Genomic DNA, 18,008 nt, shown 5'->3' with positions numbered 1-18,008 from the left:
TCACGCCTGGAGAAACCAGAGGCTCAGGGAGAAGAAACCACCTGCCCCGAGTCACCGAGCAAGACAGCTGTCAGCTACCTGAGCCCCCTGTCCCCTGTGGGCTGGGTGATTGCTCTATGTCTGTGTGAGAGGAACCTGAGGTGAGAACAGATGAGCAGACAGCTAGATGTCAACAGAGCTGGGGCCAGGAGGGGCCCCGGGTCCCAGGTGCCCCCAGCACACATCTCTGGAGGAGCTCAGAACAGGGGACCCAGGTTGCCCACAAGGTAGTGATGGGCAGGGCACTGGTCCCTGAGGACACTGAAGGCACCAAGAGGGCGGAGACAAGGCAGGAGCTTAGACTGGGCCCAGCATGCCCACTGTGGGCACACCTGGGGCCACAGGAAGCCCCACAGATTGGGGAGGGATGGTCACTGACCCCCCCCTCCCTTCCTCTGTCCCCAGATCATTCTTAAAATGATTTTCATTTTCAAAACCGGCAAGTTCTTCTTCCTTGACCTCAGCGGGACTCAGGGAGGAGGAGCCCTCTCTCCAGATCCCCAAATTCTCATTCTCCTAAGCAGAAGGAGGTTTAGCTGGAACTCAGGCAGTCTACCACCCCAAAGTCCCAGCACTGTCACAGGAGGCTCTAGGGGAAACCGCTGGTGGTAATCCCCAGCCTACAGGCCAGGCCTTGGGCTTTCCCCCTCACAGGGGTGGCCTTTGTCCCAATAGGCAGCACGGCATCCTGCTCATGGAGAAGCCCCTCGGTCCCCTTATGTCTCCCCCACACCTGGCCCCAAGGAGAGAACAGGAGGGGCTGACTGCCCAGCACAGGGACGCCAGGAGCAGGCACATACCCAGCATTCCAGCTGCAGTACAGCCAAATCCTCCCCCCCTCTGTCACCATGGCAACGCTTCCTGTATGGGGTAGGGCAGCTGGAGGAGCAGCCCTGGACTCCTGGGCAGCTTCCTAGGGCGGCCCAGGGGACCTTCTCTGGTGTAAGACCCCCAACACCCACCTATGCCCCTCCTCGGCCAGGCTCAGTCCTGGGCTCCAGATGCTGGCCCCCCAAGGCGTGCCTGACACACACAAAAGGCACAGGTCTACCAGCCCATGCCAGAGGTCAGAGGGCTCATCCCAGGCCCCTCCTGCCCCTGATGATGCTGCTGAAGCCTCATTGCTCCCTGGACACCCTTTCAGCTGCAGGCTGCTACTTCCCTGGCACGCCCGTGGCTTCAGGGCCTTGGCTGCCCCCACCCAGGCTCCGGCACAGCGAAGGGGCTTCAACCTCAAACACAGCCTGCCTAGGCCACCCTGCTGTGATGCTGGGACAGAAATGACCAAAGGGCCAACTTTGTAAGACAATCATGAGGGTGGAAAAAGATCGTGTGTGCCAAGGGCTCCGGGTATAATAAATGGTCATAAATGCAATCTAGAAGCAAAGTAGGGGATGTGGGAATAGGAGGGAGCTGGCCAAGCATCCCCCAACCCAAGTTCAGGTCACACAGGGCCCAAAAAAGACAGCAGAGGGAGGACTCCCCAGTGCTCCCCGTCCAGCCTCCAGGCTATAGTGACAGCCCCTAGTGCATCCTCCCCTGACCCCCCTCAACAACGCCCCCCCCCCTAGTGGGGAAGGAGGGTCTCAAAAGAAGGCACTCCCAGAAGACCTCTCCCCGGAGCTGGCCCCTCAGCTTACACCAGCCCTGGCCGCCAGCAGTGGTTTTCCTAATAGAAGCCAGGTGTGGGCCAGATGCCCTGGGCGGAAGTGGGGGGCAGGGCCACGAGGAGGGCAGCATTCCAGGCCCTGCTGCCCCCGCACTAGCACACCAGCAGCAGAGCACAGGCACCATCCCAGCAGCTGGGAGGGGGTAGGAGCCACCCACGCTCTTCCCAGGTCTCTTTGGCCCAGAAGCCCCATTCAGGGGGGCTCCCTCCATAACCAGATCCTCTCCCCCTTCGTTCTTCTAGGAACTTGAAGCCCTTTGGACAGCAGCCACTCTGTCTCCACCTCAGCACCATCACGGACCCCCCCCCCCTTGCTGGAGGAGGAGGCAAGGAAGGAAGAAAATGTTCAGGCCAGGGGAGCTGGCCCCATACAAGCCCAGTTAGGGCAAGAATGGGGGTACCATGCGCGGTGCCCTGGGACCCTGAGAAAGCTGGAGGTGGAGGGCCTCAGCCTCTGTCCTTCAACCTGGGAACCCCGTTCCGGGCAGAGGCTTGGAGATCAAGCATGGAAAGCTCCAGTGGGGTGCACTGCTCATACCCACACTATTCTGAGACTCAGACAGCCACCACTGCCAGCCGCAGGGCCAACCTTTCTGGGAAGCATGGCCATGGTGGGCTGGAATGGGGGGCGGGCTAAAACCACTTCTGCCTGGCTTGGTTCACCTGTCAATACAGGACCTCCTTTTGGTCTTCAGCCAGTCAGAAATGGGACTGGGCTGTCTTGGGCAAAAAGTTGCTGCGGCCTACGCATGCTACAGGTATGGGGAGAAGACCCCCCACCCCTAGCTACTGCTGATCAGGTTTAGGCTGGTGAATCACCCTTGACCCCAGGTAGGGAACCTCCTAGAGACGGACACAGGGTATCAGTGATGGGATGGGCCTCGGTTTCACTGGGGACCTCTATCCCTGAGCTGGCAGCAGGACCCTGATCTTCACCTTCCTCAGGAAAGGAGCCTCCTCATCTTCTAGAAAAATTTTTCAAAACTGTAAACCTACTCATCTCATTTTCTGCTTAAAATGGCCCACAGCCCCGGTGGCAGGCCCTTTACCACGTGCCTGGCACTGAGCTGACATCTAATGAACGAATGATTCTCCAGTGGCTCAATGGCTATAGCATGAACCCAGAGCCCATCACCCACCAGCACTCAAAAGGCCCCAAGCACCCCAACCACCATCACAGACACAAACCAAACACGCTCGGTGCCTGGGTCCCACAGACTCCAGGTATAGAATGGGGGTCCAATGGCTATGAGACTGGAAGCGTATGGGGTGGGCAGCTGTGTCTTTCTGGCTCCTCCAAGGCTGGCCTCTGCCAACTGTGCCAGGAAGGGTCGGGGGGGTGAGGGTCTCAAAGAAGGAGAGGAAGCTGGAATCTCAAATTAGCTTCCTAAAGCCACAGGATGTCTCCACTGAAGGCCTGCGGAAAGCCAGGCTGCACCCTACCCTGTGATCAAAGCCAGGTCCTCCCAGGACCCAAAACATGCTTCCCAGAAAGAGCTTCCAGTAGCAGGAGCCCAGTCCCAGGTGACCCCTACACACCCACTGGGCCTTAGCCAGGGGCATGGGATGTGGCAGAATCTCTGCCAAGAGGTGGAGCCTGCCCGACCTTACCTGCTGGAGCCACTAGGGCCTCAACCCAGCCCCCTGCCCACACAACTCACCTGGGAGGCCCCTGGCTTTGCTCTGGGGTCGAAGATCCGCAGCTGCTTGTCCTGGAAAAGGAGAGAGGAGTAAACAGAGAGTGCACTTAAGACAGGCAGCATCCCTAGGGGCCACCCCCAGGCTATGATGGCCCCACTGCTTAGTACACAGGGCTGGCATCACACACCAGGGGACCCCTCCCCAGTCTGGTCCCTTTTTCTCACTGTAGGGGGCAGGCCCCCCTTCCTGCCCCAGTCACCCACAATAGAGAACTCAGAGATAGGGGTTCACATTTCCTGAGCACCTACTAAGTGCCAGGCCTGCTACATACATGAGCCCTCCCCATCTTTCCAACTACCTCATAAAGTGGTGTTCTCACCGTGACTCCTTCACAGATAGAGAAACTGAGGCCCAGAACCAAACTCCAGGCTACCAGCTGGTAAATGCCCGGCCCTGTGTTCAGCCCAGCGCAGGGAGGCACAAGAGATGATGTCATTTCTACACCTAAAGAACTTGGTGTCTCACCAGGATAGCGAGCTTACACATCCTAACCATCACTCAGCATACAGTTATTGAGTCAGACTACCTAAGGGTGGAGATGGGAACAGATCAAAAGACATATATATCAAAATAAAATGTCCATACCTTGCAGAAGAACTTTATTCCTGTGCAGTAATCGGTGTGTGTGTGCACAAATGTACATGCATAAAGAACTGGGGGAGAAAGGGGGCAGAGTTTGCATCCACTGATTACTTACAGGCTTGGCCATGATAAATTGTTAAATGCTACAAGGAAGGTGCAGAATAACATGGATGGTATGATTCTGCTGCGACAAAAATAAACAAAGATCTGTATTTGACCACATTCCTGTAGCTTTTGCAAGCTTACTGAGCAAGAAGAAAGGTCTTGAACAGCATGGGCTGTGCATTAATGCTGGGTACTGGGGAGGGGAAGGTGGGGGGTGATTAGCTTTTCCGATTTTCATCTTAGCACAGTTCCACTTTGTTTCGATCAGCATGGATTCATATTTTCATGTTTTGAAAAAGAGTGAACCAGCAATGAACAATTGGAATTTGAAATGAAAAACACGATACCATTTAGATCAGCACCAAAAAATCTGAAACACTTAGCTATAAATCTAACAAAATACGTACAAGATCTGTGGGAAGGGTACTAGAAACCTCTGATGAAAAGAATCAAAGAACTAAATAAATAGAGAGATATTCCACGTTCATGGATAGGAATACTCAACACTGTCAAGATATCATTCTTCCCAAGCTGATCTACAGATTTAACAAAATCCCAATGAAAATTCCAGCAAGTTATTTTGTGGTTATTGAGAAATCGATTCTAAAGCTTATATGAACAAGCAAAAGATTCATAATGATCAACACAATACTGAAGGAGAAGACCAAGTCGAAGGACAGACGGTACCTGACTATTCTAAAGCTCTGTTAACCAAGACACTGTGGTATTGGCATAAGGATAAATCGATCGAAGGAAGAGAACAGACAGCCTGGAAACAGAACCCCATAAATACAGTCAACTGATCTTTAACAAAGGAGTGAAGGCAATACAATTGAGAAAAGACAGTCTTTTCAACAAATGGTACTGGAACAACGGTACACCCACATGCGAAAAGATGAATCTACACACAGACTTTACATCTTTTACAAAACCAACTTGAAAGGGATCAAGACCCAAATGTAAAATACAAACCTACAAAAGCTCTAGGAGATAATACAGGAGAAAATCTCGATGACCCTGGACTTGGCGATGACTACTTGTTTTTTTTTTTTTTTTTTTTGAAGATTTTATTTATTTATTTGACAGAGAGCGAAACAGCAAGAGAGGAAACACAAGCAGGGGGAGTGGGAGAGGGAGAAGCAGGTTTCCTGCTGAGCAGGGAGCCCGATGCGTGACTTGATCCCAGGACACTGAGATCGTGACCCGAGCCGAAGGCAGATGCTTAACGACTGAGGCACCAGGTGCCCCTATTTGTTTATTTTTAATTCACTTTCTTTCCTTTTCCTTTCTTTCTTTCTTTCTTTCTTTTTTTAAAGATTTTATTTATTTGAGAGAAAGAAAGAGAGAGTGCACGCAAGCTGGGGGAGGAGCAAGAGGGGAAGGGATCTCAAGCAGACTCCACACTGAACGGAGTGGAACCTGACAGGGGTCTCAATCTTACAACCCTGAGACCACGACCTGAACTGAAACCAAGAGTTGGACGCTTAACCAACTGAGCCACCCAGGCATCCCTGGCAACAACTTTTTAGATACAACATCAAAAGTATGACCTATGAAAGATGAAACTGGATTTCATTAAAATCACAAACTTCTGGTCTACAGAGACACTGTTAAGAAAATGAAAAGACAAGCCACAGAGTGGGAGAAAATATTTGCACAGCATGTATCTGAGAAAAGACATGTACCCCAAACATACAAAGACACTTAACCTCAAAAATAAGAAAACAATCCAATTTAAAAAGTGGGAAAAAGACCTGAATGAACACCGCACCAAAAAAGATACACAAGATGAAAAGTGAACACATGAAAAGATGTTTAATATCACGCCTCATTAGGGAATTATAAACTAAAACTACAGTGAATTACCACTGCACACCGATTAGAACGGCTAAAATTTAAAAAAATGATAACACCAAATGCTGACAAGGTTAGGGAGCAACAGAAACTCTCATTTGCTGATGGCAATGCAAATGGAACAGCAACTTTGAAGACAGTTTGCAGTTTCTTACAAAGCCAGAAATACTCTTACTATATGATCCAGCGATTATGCTCCTAAGTATTCATCCAAATGAGTTACGAGGGGAGCCTGGGTGGCTCAATCGGTTAAGTGTCTGCCTTAGACTCAGCTCATGATCTCAGGGTCCTGAGATCAAGCCCTATGTGGAGCCCCACATTGAGCCCCACCTCATGCTCCGTGCTCAGTGGGGAGTCTGCTTGTCCCTCTCCTTCTGCTCTTCCCCCTGCACACATGTGCGCGCGCTCTTTCTCGCTCTCTCTCTAATAAATAAACTCTTAAAAAAAGAACTTAGACCTGTATAGATGTTTATAACACTTTTAAAGTTGCAAAGAACTGGAAGCAATCAACGTGTCCCTCAACAGCTGAACAGATGAACTGTGGTACATTCATATGATGGAATATTATTCAGTGATAAAAAGACTAAGAAGCCAAACCATAAAAATCCTAGAAGAAAATAGAGGGGGAAAAACTTCATGACATCGGATTCGGTAATGATTTCTTGGATAGGACACTAAAAGCACATGGAACAAAAGCAGAAACAGACACAAGAGACTACGTCAAACTTAACTTTTGTTCCTCAAAGTCATCCTAAGGGATGGGAGAAGACGTCTGCAAATCATGTATCTTTTTTTTTTTTTAAGATTTTATTTATTTATGTGACAGAGAGACAGCCGGCGAGAGAGGGAACACAAGCAGGGGGAGTGGGAGAGGAAGAAGCAGGCTCCCAGCAGAGGAGCCCGATGTGGGACTCGATCCCGGAATGCCCGGATCACGCCCTGAGCCGAAGGCAGACGCTTAACGACTGCGCCACCTAAGCACCCCTGCAAATCATGTATCTGATAAGAGATTAATATCCAGAATATATGAAGATTTCATACAACAACAAAATTAAATAACTCTATTTAAAAAATGGCCACAGGACTTGAACGGACATTCCTCCAAAGATAGACAAATGGCCAACAAATATACGAGAAGAGGTTCATCATCACTAAGCATCAGAGGAACTCAAATTAAAGCCACGAGGAGCTATCACCTCACATCCATTAGGACGGCCACTATCAAAAACTCAGTAAACAAGCGTCAGCGAGGATGTGGAAAAACTGGAACCCTCGTGAGCTGCTGCTGGGCACGTAAGATGGTGCAGCCACTGTGGAAACCAGCGTGGCGGTTCCTCAGAAAAGTAAAAACAGCATCACCTTCTGATCCAGCTATTCCACTTCCGAGTACATACCCAAAAGAAGTGAGAAGAGGGCCACAAAGAGCACATTGTTATTCACAGCACTCACAGCAGCGTTCTGCACAACAGCCAAGAGGGGGAGCCACCCAAGTGTCCACTGACAGAGGAGTGGGTAAACAGTGTGGCATTCACGCACGGTGAATATTATACAGCCTGAAAAAAGAAAACCTGTCACATGCTACAACATAGATGAACCTGGAGGACATTATGATAAATGAAATCAGCCAGTCACAAAAGGACGAATAGTATACGATTCCAACCTACATGAGGTATCTACGCTGGTCAAAAATCGCAGATATGGAGGGTAGAATGGTGCTTACCAAGGGCGAGGGGGAGAGGCAAAGAGAAGCTGAGGTTTAATGGGTATGGAGTTTCAGTTCAAGAGATCTGTTTCACAACAACGTAAGTAAATTTAACCTCACTGTATACTTAAAAATGGTTAAGATGGTAAATTTTATGATGTGCTTTTTACCAGCATAAAGAAATAGCTGTCAGTCCACAAAAAGACATGGGAGGCCCATAAATGCACATTATTAAGTGAAAGACGCCAATCTGGAAAGGCTCTATGTTGCATGATTCCAGCTATAGGACATTAGGGGAAAGGCAAATCTCATGGCAACAGCAAAAAACTCAGTGGTTGCCAGTGGTTTGGGAGAGGAAGGGAGGGACAAAAGGGTGAAGCCCAGGACACTTTTAGGGCGGAGAAGCTATTCTGCACAATGCTGTAATGTGGGTGTATCGTGTCGTGCATTTGTCAAAACCCCTACGATGCAACAAGAGTGAACCCTAATGTAAACTCTGGCCTTTAGTTAACGCAGCAATATTGGTTTAACTATAACAAATGCACCACGCCAACCAACATGAGACCAGATGGGGGGAGGAGGGATATGGGAACTCTTGGAACTATCTGCTCAGTTTCTGCCTGGTTCCTGCCCAGGTGCTTGGGATGCAGGGCTAGCAAATAGTCCCTGCCCAGTACTGGACTCTGCAACCCACAAGCGGTCACGGGGAACTTCGGGGAGAAACTCAGACCTGAGATGAACCTCCAAGGACAAGCAGAGCTTGCACTAGGAAGGGAAAGGTATTCACAGGAAGTGGAAATGCATGAACAAAGATGTGGAAACAGGAACTTGCTGACATGTAACATGAAGGGAAGACAAAGCCATGCAAGGAGACTAGCTGGTGGGAATGGAGGGGGCAGCGATGAGTGCACAACTGGACAAGGGTGGGGGACAGCCCAGAGGCCTTGGAAGCCCAGCCTCCCTTGATAGGCCAGTCCCAGGTCTTCTGGATGCACCTGGAGGGGTCCCCAGGCTCATGGGTCACTCCTGGCAAAGTCTTCGCAGCTGCCGTTTTACTGAGCACTTGCTATGTGCCAGATGGGAAGCGGACAGTACAAGAAGGAGGTGTGCAGCAGCACCATTCCACACCACTCCACAGCTCTGGGCTCAGGAGGATGAGGTTTCAAGACAGAAGAGGACAGAGAGACACACAGGACCAAAACAGGCAGAAAGACCAGTGAAACAGAGAGAGACAGAGAGACAGAGGACAACTAGAGATGGAGGACAGAGACCAGGGAGCGAGAGGCAGAGAACAGGAAGAGAGAGAACGAGACAGTGAGAGACAGAGGATCTTGAGAGATGACGGGCAAGAGAGAATGCCTCCTTGAGGCGCCTGGCTGGCTCAGTTGGTGGAGTGTATGACTCTTGATCTCAGGGTTGTGAGTTCGAGCCCCCCATTGGGTGTAGAGAGTACCTGGAAATAAAACACTAAAAAAGAGAGAGAGAGAAAGAGGATGCCTCCTGGCAGCAAGGGCCACTCCCAGTTAAGCGCCACAGCCACATGGAGAGCCAGATGGCCTGGGTTTGGGCACCAACTCCACCATTTACAGGCTCCATGACCCGGGCAAATCCCTGAGCCCTGGGTAGGAAAAGGACGTCTGATGGCAGCACTTCTCGTGGGTCAAAGTCCCAATTCTTGCCACACCGGGTACTCCCCAAAGGCAGCCGGGTCAACAGATGCCAGAGTTTGACACTGGATCCACACCAGGGGTCACACTGGACACGGGAGGCTGGGTCATGGCAGAGGGGGTGGCACTGGGCCTTGGAGGTGCACGTTAAGGGCTGGGCTCACAGGCACAACCAGACCGCGGAGCCGGAGAGCAACTGGCCCGGCCATCCGTGAGGCCGGCGCGCCCCCTAGCGGCTGCCTGCACTCTCCCTTAGCTGGAGGAGCGGGGAGGGGAGCAGGAAAGGGCTTCTGCGGGGCCTTAAGAGGGAATCAGGGGCCCTGGGGGCAGAGCCAGATAGCCAGGTGGGAGATGGTGTGGAGAGCGGGAGGCTCTTGGGGGAGGAGGCAGAGTGTTTCCCACACCCCACCGGCCTCAGGCAGCCCTGTGTGTAAACTCAGAGCCCAGCGGGCAACCACTGGCTAAGCAGAGCTCAGGCTCCCCGGTGCTGAGCGCGGGCCCACTCACTGGCTCCCTCCACATGCTCGGGACAAACCAGTGGGCACCTCCCCCTGATCTTCAGTCATGGGGGTGGCCTTCCCTTTTGCACCATTCCCCAAAGGTTTTGGTACTTGACACACCCAGCCGGGATCCTAAGGATCCCCCTTTATAGCAGAAGAGGGTAGCAGTGAACGCAGGATTATGGTGCCTCCCAAGACAGGTCTCAGGAGTGCAGGTCACACCCTGCCGGGTCAGCGCCCCCTCCAGGATGCGGCACCCTGACAACAGCATTGTAAGGAGCTCTGTCCCCACAACTAGAGCACCTAGGTCCAGAGACAGCAGAGGTGGGGGGTGGGTGAGGGCTCCACTCCAGCAACCCGCTCCCGGAATCTGCATGTTCCTCCCTACAACGTTAGGTTCTCTGGGTCTAGAGGGGACGGGGGAGTTCCACTGGACTGAGCTGTGGCCTCATCACACGTTATCCTTCTTCAGGGGACACCGGCAGGCAAGAAGATGAGTCATCACGCCGGCAGGAGGGGACAGGACACAATGGGGCATTCTGCAACTGGGTAGCTCTTCACCCCCCACCCCACCAACCAAACCATGGTAAATAGGGCTCAGCGCCCTGGGGAGGAGGGGCTGGACAGCTCCTGCACACTTTCTCAGTAGACCCTCTGCAGGAACTCCCCAGACCTGACACCCTCTTCCCCATGCTCTAGGGCCTCCACCCCGCTCCACCTGGGAAGCCACTCCCACCTCCTCCCTGCCCACGCTGTCACCTAGTCACCACAGCATGGCACCTGCACTGCCCCCTCTCCCAGGCGCTGCAACACTCCTCAGTCTCCCCACGTCCCCTCCTGTCCCACCCCCACAGTACCATCAGACCCTGCCACCCCCCCATGCCGTGCCCCCACACACCACACCCACTCCTCTCACCTGGCCTTGTAGCTGACCTCAGCCCACCACCCCCACCCCTTTGCCTACAGCTCCTTCGGCTGACACTCTTCACCTGGCTGCTGTCTAACGCAGCAGAAACCCTGGGAGACATGCCTCCATCCTAATCCATCTCTCTGCAGCCATGGCAAAAACAGAATCAACCATGCTGCGGAAGGAAGATGCCTCTCTGACTGCTCCACGGGGAGTGGGCCATGTCAAGCCTCTAGACACATGACCCTCAGACACCCTACCTGGGGCCGGGGGCGGGGGGGGTTGCGGGGAGATATGGGACAGAGAATGTAAGACCCAGAGGAGCCACCTCTCCCAGGGCCACAGCCTCGACCGGCCTCGGGGGCTGCAGCTCTTAGGTGAAGGGCCATCTAGGTCACACCCACAGGCCAGAGGTGGGCCGTTGGTGGGACCCCCCTCACCAGACAGCAGTCTAGCCTGGCAGCCAGAGAGAGCTCTAACAGAGGTGGCCCCAGCTTGCCCTGAGCCCCGCTGCTGGCTTCCTTCCTCCCTCTCCAGGGCCACGGTCCAGGCAGGCTGGTCTGTGCAAGGGCCACTAAGGCCAGTCCCTGCTCAGAACATTCATACAGGAGGACACCACAACTACCCCTCCTGTGAAGATGCTGCCCTCATCTGCCCAGGGCTGCTCTGCCACTGGGGACACCACGGCACCTTCTTGCCACCCCTCATCACAGCCATGCAGCTCCCACATGGCTGCAGATCTGATCCCCTCAGATACCCACTGGGGCTGTCAGGCCAGAGACAGGCAGGCAGCCCAGAGCCAGGGCCCTGCCTCAGTGACCAGGGCTTTCAACAGCAGGACCAGTACTCCTGCTGCCCCCATTTTTCAGGTTAGGAGCGGCAGGCTCAAAGGGCCGGAATGCTCACCTATAGACATACAAGTCTCCTCCCAAAGCCCAGCCTGGAAACCACAGCCTTCAGGGGGCTGGCATTACTCCTCTGGAAAACAGCTGGCTAAAATCTATCAACCACCTTACCGATCTTCACAACCTAGAAGCCAGCAACATCCCTGGTAAAAATCTAGATCAGGGGTGGGCAAGCTAAAGCCCACAGGCCAAATCAGCCAAATCCAACCCCAGGCCTGATACAGCAAATACAGTTTTACAGCAACGTGGACACGCCCACACACTGACATTTTGTCCGTGGCTGCTTCCTTGTTACAAGGTGGTGCCGACAGATCCGGTGTGGCCGGCAAAACCCCAAGTACTTACTATCCGGTCCTTTATGGAAGTTTGCCAGCCTTTGCTCTAAGCTAAGTCACGTTGAAAATAAAGACCAAAAAACAAAAAAGCAAAGCAAAACAAAACAAAAAAAAATTTTTAAAGATTTTATTTATTTATTTGAGGTGGGGGGAACAGGAGCAGGGAGAGCGGCAGAGGGAGCGGGAGAAGCAGGCTCCCTGCTGAGCAAGGAGCCCAAAGCTCAATCCCAGGACCCCGGGATCATGACCTGAGCCGAAGGCAGACACTCAACTGTCTGAGCCATTCAGGCGCCCCAAGAAACAAAATTTATATGCAAATATATTCAGATGTTACAACTTATAAAAACAGCAAATCGGTAGACCTGTATGATAAAATATCTTGTATAATGTCTGCTCAGAGTTACTGATGAACTGGAGAACATATTTATTATGTGAAACAGGGAACGCAGGATAGAGTAACTTGGAGAGCGTGATCTCCACACATACAGAAAGAGATGCCTCGGAAAAGCTCAGAGAGAAAGATGTCAAAACAGTGACAGGTACTGTCCCTGGGTGGGAGGATTGCAGGTGATGTTTTTTCTTTACTTTTCCACTGCTCTCCCAAATTAGTAAAACACGCACAAACTACTGTACTTTGGTCCCCATAGAGTAAGAATTTCCCGAGAGCATCTGCTCCTGCCTTCCTCCTTCCGTCCCTCTAGGTCTCCTTCTGTGCGCCTCTCTCTCACACACCAGCGGAGGGCGAGGAAATGCAGGGCAGAGAGGGCTTCTCATTGGACGGGGAGGTCACAGCCCAGAACCCTGTGCAGCTGGTGCTTCTGCCTGGAACGCCTGTCCCCTCCTCCTCAGTGAGGCAGGCCCAACTTCACTGTCCCTGGGAAGCCGTGCTCACCAGCACAGAGCCTGAGCAAACGAACCACACCATGCTGTGTGACCACCCCACCTTGCAGCAGGGGCTCCTTGGGCGCTGGCAGCCCCATGGATCCCAGAACACAGGCCAATGTCTAGAACCTACTGTCTGATGAACCAAATGGGGGAGAAGCTGATTAAAAAAACTGGGTGGGGGGCACTTGGATGGCTCAGTCAGTTGAGCGTCCGACTCTTGATTTCAGCTCAGGTCATGACCTCTGGGTCATGAGATCAAGCCCTGCATAGGGCTCCAAGCTCAATGTGGAGTCTGCTTGACATTCTCTCTCTCCCTCTCCCTCTGCCCCTCCCCGATTCTGCATCCTCTCTCTCTAAAATAAATAAAGTAATTTTTTTAAAGAACTGGGAAATGAGGCTTCTAAGAAGGCAGAGAAGAGAAATTTGGGAACAGGATCCCCCAAGTATGCAGATCCCACATTTTCTCCCTCAGAGAAGCCCTCGACACCCCCAACTCCCCCCAGCCAGTCCCCAGAGGAGCCCTTGCAGACTCCCATGGCCTCCAACCCTGCATATGTGGATCTAGGATACAGCACATCCCCAGAGGTCCCGAAGCTCACCCATCTCCCCAAATCCAACAGATAAGCGTTATTCACCCCTCAGCAGACTCCTCCTGGTGTCCCCAGCCACCTCCCTCAGGGACCCTGTCGCCCTGGGCCTCAGAGCATAGACTGCCAGCCCTGTCCTGGCTTCCTTCCTGCCATGGGGTGGCCCCTTCCGTCTCCTGCACAGATTCCAGCCCTTCCTCCAGGCTCACTCTACCACCCTCTTCTCTCCCACTCTGAGGGCATTCCTCTTTCCCCCCGACACGTACCCTGGAACACAGATGCCACCTGGGCTTCAACCTTCACCTCAGACTACTGCCCAGAGCTCTAGTCCACCGACATCCCAGTCCCCTCCAGCCCAACAGGCCTAGAATTACCCCTAGAAGCACCCTGTCTGGACGGCAGGCTTCCTCCAGCCTGCAACCCAGGAACCGGCCTCATGACCCCCCCAAACCTCACCCCAGCCCAGCACCAGCCCACAGCTCTCCCCTCCGCGTCCCCCAAGCCTCTCTGCATCACCTCTGGCCAAGCATGATCCTGTCTCTCCCAGGAGATGTCCTACTCTCCCTTTTAAATAATGCCCATCCCTGCAATGTTCTGTCCACACTGCAACTGGGGAGCTTTCAAAACACAAATGTGCTCACCTCATGCCACAGCCCACCCCTCTCTGCCTTTAAATGCCCCAAGGGCTCCTGCTGCTTCTACTGTAATCCTGTGCACACAACTCCAACCTCGCCCACTGCACTCTGCACCCAGCCCCTTCTAGGTCTGCACCTGTCACTACTCTGCCCAGCTCTCCCCATCCAACCCCATTAACTCTCCCTTCGGGGCTCCCGCCTGAGGCCAAGCCTCCTGGCCTCTCAACCAGCTCAGAGCTCCTCGTGTCCCTCTCTCTGAGCCCGTGTCACGGCTCACACTGATCTTTTCATGTGTATGATGCCTTGGCCCAGTAGGCAACCAGGTGAGCACAGGGCCTGGCACCCGTGAGGACCCCGAGGCCTGCTGACTGGCTGTGGGGGCTGGCACAAAGCCCTGTGTAGGGATGCTGCTCTACACGACCCTCTGGAGAGGACAGCAGTGTGGACAAAGCCCACAGCAGCCAGGTGAGGCTGGCTGAGGGTGGGGAGCAGTCGACTACACAAACCAGGGCCCCTTTCTGACAAGGGACCCCACGCCCTGGTACCGAGAAGATGTGGGGGTTTTGAGGTGTGAAGCAGAAAGTGAGGACAGCCGAGATGGGGGGAGGGGATTCACAAATGCCCCTGACCTGAGTGCTTTTCTGCCCCATAAATATCACGGAGCCAGCCAGGTAGAGCCCAGGACATGTGCTCCTCAACACGATATCCCCACAGAGCTGGCCACGCCTCAGTCCCCACCAGAGGCACTTCCCTAAGACTCACGGCCCAGCGGCTTACCTTGCACATCGTGCCCACCAGGGCTCCGTCCCAGCTCCAGACAGCACCCTGAACCAGGTCCGCATGGGCCGCCAGCTCTGCAGAAAAGCAGCCAAAGTCAGGAGGGGGCCCAGGTCTCCCAACTCTGTCCTGGGCAATGGGGGCACCAGGGAAGTGGGCGCAGGAGGGCCTAGCTTGGGGTTATGCCCAGGATAGAGGCAAAAGCTGCAAGGGTCTCTCTCTTCAGCTGGAGGAGCAAGGGCAACTGCACTTTCAGACGCGCTGCACTGCGCCTGGACTTCTTCCTTTAGCCCTGCCCCCATCAGGCCACGCTTCTACTCAAAGACCTTCTGAGCCTCCCTGCTTCTCACTCGGCCCAGCTCTCACGTCCCGCCCAGGCTTACTTCCAGTCACTCACCAACACACCCCGACTGAGTCACACCAGCCCGTGGCCAAGCCACACACATTCCCACCCTGGGCTCTGCTTGGGCCATCCTTGCTCCTACCCCAGTGTGACAGTTTTAAAATATGTCCACAAATTATGTGATGCTCGTCCTATTATAGGTTGAACTGTCTCCCCACAAAAAAATGCTGGGATGCCTGACCGGCAATGTCGGAAGACCATGCGACTTCTTGACCTTGGGGTCGGGAGTTCAAGCCCCACACTGGGTAGAGAGATTCCTTAAAAACAAACAAACTTAAAAAAAAAAAAAGATGCCGACGTCCTAATCCTTAGCACCTGTGCAGTACCCTTCTTTGGAAACACGGTCTTTGCAGAAGATCAACTTAAGCAGATATCATTAGGGTGGGTCCTAGTCCAGTAGGACTGGTCCTCATGAAAAGGGAAATTTGGACACAGAGTCAGACGGGCACAGAGGGAAGACAATGCAAAGACACAGAGAAAACACCACCTCCAAGCCGAGGGACGCCTGGGAGGCCTGGGACGGACTTGCCCTCATCACCCTCAGAAGGCGCGCGCCCTGCCCGGCCCCCTGGGTTTCAGACTTCCGTTCGCCAGACTATGAGACAGGAAGTTCCTGTTATTTGAAGTCATCCAGTTTTTGGTGCTTCATTACCGCAGCCCTAGGGATCTAACGCACCCTGCCTTCAAAATGTGGCGCCTAATTCCCCTTCTCTTGAGTGTGAGCAGCACTTAGTAACTCGCTTCTAACGAAGAGAGCCTGGTGTAAGTGGAGGCGTGTGACTTCCAAGGCAGGGTCATGAAAGGCACTGCCGCTTCCTCCCTGCTCCATCCCCCATGGATGGCCCACCAGAGGCAGCCAGCCACCACACTGCGGGGGCACTCAGGCAGCCCAGGGAGAGGCCCCATGGCAGGGACTGAGGTGTCCTGCTCACAGCCAGCACCGTGTCCGTGAACCCTTTGAGACGCCGAGCCTCCTGCCCCAATCAAGTCTTCCAATGAGGAAGCCAATGTCTCAACTGCAACCTCATGGTCCCTGAGCCAGAACCACCCAGTTGAGCAGCTCCCAAATCTCTGACCCTCAGAAACTGTGAGATGATAAATGTTTGTAATTACTTTAAGCCTCTACATTCTGTGATGATCCATTTCGCAGCAGCAGATAACCACTTTGCCCAGGCTTACTCCCCTGGGATTAACCCCAGCCCTGCTGCCCACCTGCTCCGTGGCCTTGGCCCTGTTGTTTAACCTCATCTGTGACATGGGAATGGCAGCGATGCCCAGTGGAACCACTGTGCCGGGTAGGCAGGAAGCCCTCAGTACAGCTCCGGGCCTGAGAGGGCTTGAGACACAGCAGTTAGAGCTGGGTGACCCACTAATGACAGACTGCCTGGTGACTGTCCCCTCTGCTCCAAAGGTCAAGCTGGTCTCCTTGATGGTGCCAGGAGCTGGGTAGTTCACACTACCGACAGCCCTCAGTTGGCCCCTTGGTCTTAGCCCCAGAGCTGAAGACCTCACCTCAGTGAGCTTGGCCCACCCTGGACGCTCTGCACAGTCCTAGAAGGCATGGCTGTCCTTTAACTCTCAGAGCATCATGTCTTTGCCCTAAAAAGGGGATGAGCGTGTCAGGGCCTCGGCAGAAACGACTCCGTGGCGTCAGCACAAAACACTAGGCCTCTGCATAGGTCACAGGGTCACAACCATTCACTGAGGAATCTGACCCAAAGCTGTCATCATCTATGCGGGTCTGAATGTTTGTGTCCACCCCCCACCTCCCATATGTTGAAACCTAACTCCCGCTGTGACAATGTCTGGAGGCAGGGCCTCTGAGAGGTCATTAGGTCACGAGGGTGGGGCCTCCTGAACCAGGTCAGTGACCTCATAAGAGGCCCTGGGAGGTCCCCCGTCCCTTCCGCCACATGAGGACACACCAGCAGGATGGCAATCTATGACCCAGAAGGAGGTTCTCACCAAACACTGAGTCTGCCGGCACCCTGATCTTGGATGTCCAGGCTCCAGAACCAGGAGCAATGAGTTCCTGCCGTTTGTAAGCCGCCCCGGCCGTGGGGGTGGCTTAGAGCAGCCAGACTTGGAACACAGTAAGACAGGCTCAGCCGTGAAAATGAGAGGAGAAGCCTGGGGGAAGGGGCTGCAAGACAGCAAAATCCTCGTCTGGCAGAAAAGCAGCCAGGAGTTTGTTTTCAAAACCGAAGTGACATACGCTCAAGAAATAACAGTATAAGGACGGTACTCAGGCATACGGAAGAAAAACAACTTCACGAAATGAAAACAGATGCCTACAGGAAGTGGGATGGAGCATTTGTAGTAGGTCTGGTAGAATCTCACCACCTTTCCTACCACGGGCACACGAGACTTTAACACATATTTTAAAATTCACGGTATCGAACACATAAAGTGACAGAGTGCCATCCAGATGGCGATGCCTGGGGAGGGGTGGCCAGCGCAGCTCCTACCTGTGAGGGCCTGCTGCTTGGCTACATCCCAGACCTTCACGGCCGTGCCCGCTGCGCTCACCAGGACGCCATCTGCGGCGGGGTGGAACTGCAGCACCTCCACCTGGACTGGCTCAGGGCCCAGCACCAGCCCAGGCACCGAGGGCAGAGCCTGGCCAGGGGCGGGCAGGCGCCACAGCTTCACCTACGGGAAAGAGCAAGTCTGTGAGCCTAGGGCTGCCCCAACGCCAGGGGTTGTACTTGGGCATGGGGGCTGTGTATCCCATGTGAGGAAACACGGGGCAATC

The 18,008-nt window shown here is 53.6% G+C and overlaps 1 protein-coding gene across 3 annotated transcripts in view; it reads right to left on the bottom strand.

Moving 5' to 3' along the window:
- Positions 1-18,008, bottom strand: part of LOC103668812 (coronin-7) — a 56,671-nt gene that overhangs the window by 30,819 nt on the left and 7,844 nt on the right. For all 3 annotated transcript variants that reach the window (XM_040635399.1, XM_040635398.1, XM_040635397.1), the window contains 3 exons: positions 17,722-17,905; positions 14,851-14,927; positions 3,370-3,420 (listed from right to left, as the gene is read on the bottom strand). In XM_040635399.1, coding sequence (XP_040491333.1) covers positions 3,370-3,420; positions 14,851-14,927; positions 17,722-17,905 — 312 coding nt within the window. The remainder of the gene's footprint in view (positions 1-3,369; positions 3,421-14,850; positions 14,928-17,721; positions 17,906-18,008) is intronic.

Source organism: Ursus maritimus, unplaced genomic scaffold, assembly GCF_017311325.1.
Source record: "Ursus maritimus isolate PB19 unplaced genomic scaffold, ASM1731132v1 scaffold_2, whole genome shotgun sequence".
Lineage (NCBI taxonomy): Eukaryota > Metazoa > Chordata > Mammalia > Carnivora > Ursidae > Ursus > Ursus maritimus.
Note: the sequence above shows the minus strand (reverse complement) of the source record. Positions and strands in the feature narration are given on the sequence as shown.